The following is a 6152-nucleotide window of genomic DNA, read 5'->3' as shown; positions in this document are numbered from 1 at the left end:
GTCAATCAAACATAATAAAAAAAAATTCTAAAATAACTTTTATTTTAATGATAAAATAAAAAAAAAGAAAAAAATTAAAAAAGCTGAGCTCGAGCTTGTACTCATGCTCATTGTTACAATACTAACTATAGCATTGGGCTTCAATACTTGTGTTTGACAATATTAGGAATGCAGAAACTTCCAAATATTGGCATCCACATCTAAACAACCTATAAAAGCAACACCCCATTTCAATCAAGAATCTATAATTCAGGACCGAGGTTGTTTGTGCTGCATATATACTTCCGACAACCTCAGTTCGATCCAATGGTTGCATCAGACTTCATCGTTGGCATCATAGGTTCATTTCCATCTTTCCCTTTATTTCATGCAAAATCTAAAGTTTTTTCCTTTCTTTTCTGGCACTCCACATGTAATATATTTCCTATTGGAAGTTGGAACTAACTTAGGTACGTTCTTATTTTTTGCAGGCAACATTGTGTCTATCATAAGTTTTGCCTCTTCAATGTAAGTATGGATCCTAAATAGAGCAATATTAGGTTTATTAGGGCCTTACGAAAGTTAAATCTCATTTTACGCCCAGTGAAAATACTAATAGGCACAAAAATCTCTTGTCGAAAGGAAAAACGGCAACACGACTTTGGTTTTTGATTTCTTATAAGGTGCCGGCGGAGTCCTAAAACCAACATCAGTTGATCTTTGATCGACATCGTTTATGGTTGAGACTAGCACAGTATTTGATCGTCTTCGAGTCCCCCAACTTTCATTCTTGATTAATGAAAACATTCTTGACAAATACTTTTGCAGATGTTCGTCTTTCATAAATTCAAAAGTTTTACCTCTAATTATGAATGCCTCCGACTTTCCCTATATTCATCACTCCGATCCCGAAGGCCAACAAAATAGGACCGAAATCCTATAATTTTAACCATAGCTATTTGCCACAATAAATAGTCGTTGACCATGTAACGTTTGTTGGCGGGGTATTTGTGAGTATGGCTAAGAGCCATGATAAGTATTTTTGCTACGACGGGTAAACTAAATTTTTACATCGATTTAAATTAATCACAGTTAAAACAATCATTATCATACTTCTTAATTCATAACTATTAAAATATAGACAAAATAATTTTTTTTCCAGTGATCATGCTCCTTGTCAGAGGTAATTAGCACATGCTAGTGATAATCTAAGCATCATTACCAAGCTGGAACGAAGCCCTGGAAATTTGAAATATTTTCAGGCAGTACTGATTCATTTCACGTGGCTTTTAATTAATTTCAGAGGGACATTCCGGGAAATAGTGAAGAAGAAATCGTCGGAAAACTACAAAGGCGTGCCATATGTAACAACGCTTTTGAGCACGAGTCTTTGGACATTCTACGGAGCTCTCGACCCTGATGATGGTGTCCTCATAGTGACAGTCAATGTGGTTGGTGTTGTCTCACAGGCTGCCTACCTTGTTCTTTTTCTCTTCTATGCTTCCAAGGAGAGAAAGGTAATAAATACTCAGCATCCTACACTTGATGTTATAAAATGGGCTTAAATGCATCAAAAAATCATTTTTTTTTGAAAACTTAGTTAAAAATTCCTTTATATTTTAAAAATAGATTGAAAACCTCCTTCTATTTTTTTTAAATATAACTAAAATTGTTAACTTTTCTACAAATTGACTGTTATGCCCTTATTTACTATATATTTTTTTCTTATTTTAACGACTATTAAATCTTTTTTGAATGAATAAAAGCCGTAAATTTGATCAATTCATCTCGATACTTGATTTTAAAAGATTAAGTGTTAGATTTAATAAATTTATATTATTTTATTGAATATAAAATTAATAACCCCACCCTCAAACACACACATCCTCACCAACAACTTGGGTGACGTCGCTGTCGACCAGCGACCTGTGCGCGGTGTCGCTGGGGGCAGCAGTGACGCCATATTCCCCAATTTTGGAAAATAATAAAAATTCTTAAACAAAATTTTAATTAAAATTAAATTAAGAAAAAATGAGTTTGTTTTTTAAAAAAAAATAAGATTTTGTTAACATAAATTAGAAAATTAATTTAAAATTTAAAAACATAAAATATAGTATTTAAATTTTCGTTTTAAATTAATATAATAGGTATTATTATTATTGGTTAACATTTATATTAATATAGATTTATATTTGAAATATAAACTTTTATGTAGTATTTTTTATTGTGGCTTTAGTTTAATTTTTCAATTTAAGTTATAAATTAATAAAAAAATTATATATATTTTAATATTTTGATATTTAAATAAATATAGTTAAGAACTGAAAATTATAATTTTAGAAGGGTCGAAAAAGCAAAAAAAAAAGTCATTAAAAATAAGGTTAAACTAATAATTTATTTAAAAATAAAATTAAACAAATAATTTTAAGAATATTAATTTTAAACACGATATAGGAACATAGTAATTTTAAACAATTTTAACCGCATCACTCACGTGTGTAATACACCTTCCCTTAATTACTAATGAAAAGAGTTTTTTTTGCTAAACTTTACAAAATACAGGAAGGTCTTTTGCCTATTTTTAAAACACAGAGAGATTTTCAGCATATTTTTAAAACATAATTTTTTTAACTATTTTAATAAAATACAGGGGTTAAATAAATTTTAGTCTTATTAAATTACTCTTAATTTCCCTTGGTTTTCAGCTGAAAAGAGCTTTATATTGTAACAATATAAATTGTAGTAAATTAATATTATCTAAAATAATAAGATAAAACCGAAGCGAGAACTTTAAATTTTGACCAGGATCAATCGACATTTTCTATGATCTTACCTATGACCAGAATATATGCCACGGTTTTTAGTTGTAACAAATATTTTCGACTTTGCTTGTAAAAAGAATTGTTTATAACCGTTGCACAAATTGTAATTAGTTAGTATTTTTTTTATAATTTTTTATTTTTAATCATGATAATTAACTGTAATTAAAAAGCAATATTTCTTTTAGTGGGAATAAAATTAGTTGAGTGGCAAAATAGTAATTTTCTTCAATGGCAAATAATTTGAAGCACACGACAAATCTTATTGCACAAGTCTCCAAATTGGCCCCTTATGTTCATTTTTTGGTGTAGTTAATATGAAACTCAATTTTATTAACCACAAAAATATAGATTTTTTCATTAAGAAAAAGTTATTTATCATGGCTTTTAGTCATGACAAATGTTTTAGCCACCTAGCAGATTTTACGGCAAACAACCGTTGTATGTCCGTGATTAATGACTATTTGTAATATAAAAAATAGGTGAAAAAATCTCTTGGAAAAAACATAGTAAATTATTTTTTATGTATTAAAAAATGAAGCAAATTACCCTGCTATCTAAATCATTGTTAGGGGGGTAATTTGTTTCATTTCTCAAAACACAGGGGGTAATGCTGAAACAAAAAATTTCGCTAGTAAGTCTTTTGCTCACTTCCCATATCACAGATATGTAAATTGCACTTAAGCCAACAGAAAAAGGGTCAAATACAATTTACATCTTGTGATATGAGAAATGATAAAAAAAGCCTCTATGAAAAAAAAATAGCAAATTACCCCCTGTATATTGAAAAATGAAGCAAATTATTACTTCTTATCTAAACCATTGTTGGGATTATTTGCTTCAATTTTCAAAATACGGAGGAATAGTTTGCTAATTTTATTTCTCACAAAATAATTTTTTTGCTCATTTTCCATATCACATGAAATAAACAATGGAAAAATGATTTATTTATCTTCATATCGTCAGGTGATAAAAAAAAAGAGGAAAATCCAAGGAACCCTTGTGATATTGAAAATGTTCACAAAACCGTCAATAAAAAATAAAATATCAATTACACCCCTGTAATATGAAAAAAAAATCCAAAAACCCCCAAAGGCCAGAGTTTGTGATACACTCGCGTTGAGCACAAGTATGGGTCTGAAAATTGTATTTTTTTAACGATTTTGCCCTTCTTTCTCTCATTTTAAAACTACACCCAATTATATAAAATACCATATATATATATATATATGAATATAATTATATTAATATTTTAATAACATAATTAAAATTTATTATTTTTTTTTTAAAAAAAACAGCTACGGAAAACAAAGAAGGGCGCGACCACGCCCTCAGTCGCCCCCTCACCCCTGGGCGACAATGGTTGCCCAGCAGCAAGGGCGATCGTAGTCGCCATTCGCTGCAAGGGCGACGGCGTTGCTGTTGCCTCCTCTATGAGGGTAGCAGGGGGGATTTACGAAGGGGCGTCGCCCAGACAGGGGCGACGATGAGGATGGGGTGGGGGAAGGGGAAGCCGATCGTGCTGTGAAGAGGGATTGGGGGGTTTTGATTATTATTTTTTTAAATAATAATTTTATTTTTATAAATTATCATTATATAAAAATTATAATATTTTTATTATAATTATAATTATAATATTGTCATTTTATTTTTATAAATGATAATAATTCATATAATATGATTATATCCAACATGTCATCCAATTTATTTTCCAAAGCGAACTAGGACTAAAAGTCTCCAAAAACTATTCAATTGACATGCCATGTTATTTTTTCGGTTAAAAATCAAAATTTCAGTATGAGTCATTATTCACAATATAGGAGTGATTTTTTATATTAACATTTTTATAAGGGTTTCTTTTTTATATTTTATCATATCACAGGGGTCAAAATGAAATTAACTCGATAAAAAAATATGTTATTTTTTCAGACCAAGTATTTGGGGCTTGTACTCTTGGACTTGCTCTTCCTCGGAATAGTGATCGCTACAACCCTCACTGCATTCCACGGAAGTGCTCGGCGTACTTTCATAGGAGTACTGTGTGCAACATTCACTATAGCAATGTATGCTGCACCCCTATCGGCTGTGGTAAGAAAGCCCAAGTCGACATACCTATGTCGTTAAGATCTGAAATGTCGACATTCTAACCTTCTGTTCTCACAATTGTGTTTATCGTCCTATCATCGGACAGAGAGCGGTGATACGAACGAAGAGCGTTAAGTACATGCCGTTCCTCCTCTCTTTCTCCTTGCTTGTCAATGCTGCCGTTTGGTTTACGTTCGCGATGCTTCTCAAAGACTACTATGTCCTAGTAAGTTTTTTTGAATCTACTCTTTACCTTTGTCACGATACTTTTTTCGTTTTACCATGGGTTAATTGAATTTTACCCCACGTGGAAACACTAATAGACAAATTGTTCTTAACATAAAAAAAGAGCACTACAATCGCCGAAACTTTTAAAGTTTAGGAGGTCGTGTTATTCTTTCTTTTTGCAGTGGATTATTCGTCTTAATTTCCATATCTGGCACTATTATAGGTGCTTGCGAATTGGTATATTATTTCTGTAAATTTACAATTTGAGGACACATTTCGTCTTAAATTTTAAATCTGCCGAAAATCGGGACTTGCATGTCATATGCCTCGGGAATACACGTGTAGTTTTTCGCCCAATTTTTCATTTTTTCGCATTTCAGGTGCCAAATGCAGTTGGAATTGTGTTAGGTTCACTGCAGCTAATTGTCTACATTGTATATAAGAACAAGTCGTCTTCCTCAGCGTTCAAAGATACATTGGCCGACGGGGAAAAACTTGCAAACAAGGCCAAGTGTGCCACAGAAACACAGGATGTTGAACAGGGCAATGATATAAGCTGGAGAACTGGAAAGGGACTGGAAGGTTGATATTGAGAACTGACAGTGTAGATTGAACTCACGACAGTGCATACATAAATTGCTTGGTTTGTAGGAGGATGAAAGACCACGACAATTTGTACCTCAACAGTTTCATGAAAAGAAATTTAAGTGTACGAGGTTTTGCAATTCTCAAATAAACTACCTAGTATACTGAAATTAAGCACTGATATTCTCCATTAGTAATAAAAGTGAATTTGAGATCATTTGACTGGGTGTTGCGTAATATATGATCATTTGTCAAAAAAAAAAAAAAATATGCTGGGTCGAAAATTGACCATGTTGCGTAGTGCGATGAGTTGAGTTGGACTAGTCCCAGATGGATTGACCTATTTCAACTAGCGGGCCGATTTGGCCTAGGTTCAGTTGGAACCCGCTTGGTCCTGGGCTGAGCCTAGATCGGGTCTAATTGGGCCTTTTTTTTTTTTTTTTTAATAATTTGTGC

General features: G+C 32.0%; 1 protein-coding gene across 1 annotated transcript; it reads left to right on the top strand.

The window, feature by feature from the left end:
• LOC105172791 (bidirectional sugar transporter SWEET16-like) lies at positions 267-5947 on the top strand. The gene is made up of 6 exons (XM_011094369.2): positions 267-340; positions 471-507; positions 1283-1496; positions 4728-4886; positions 4990-5109; positions 5492-5947. The coding sequence occupies exons 1-6, from the start codon at positions 307-309 to the stop codon at positions 5696-5698; spliced, it is 771 nt and encodes a 256-aa protein (XP_011092671.1). The 5' UTR covers positions 267-306; the 3' UTR covers positions 5699-5947.

Source organism: Sesamum indicum, linkage group LG10 (assembly GCF_000512975.1).
Source record: "Sesamum indicum cultivar Zhongzhi No. 13 linkage group LG10, S_indicum_v1.0, whole genome shotgun sequence".
NCBI classification, from domain to species: domain Eukaryota; kingdom Viridiplantae; phylum Streptophyta; class Magnoliopsida; order Lamiales; family Pedaliaceae; genus Sesamum; species Sesamum indicum.
This window is presented reverse-complemented; position numbering and strand designations above follow the sequence as displayed.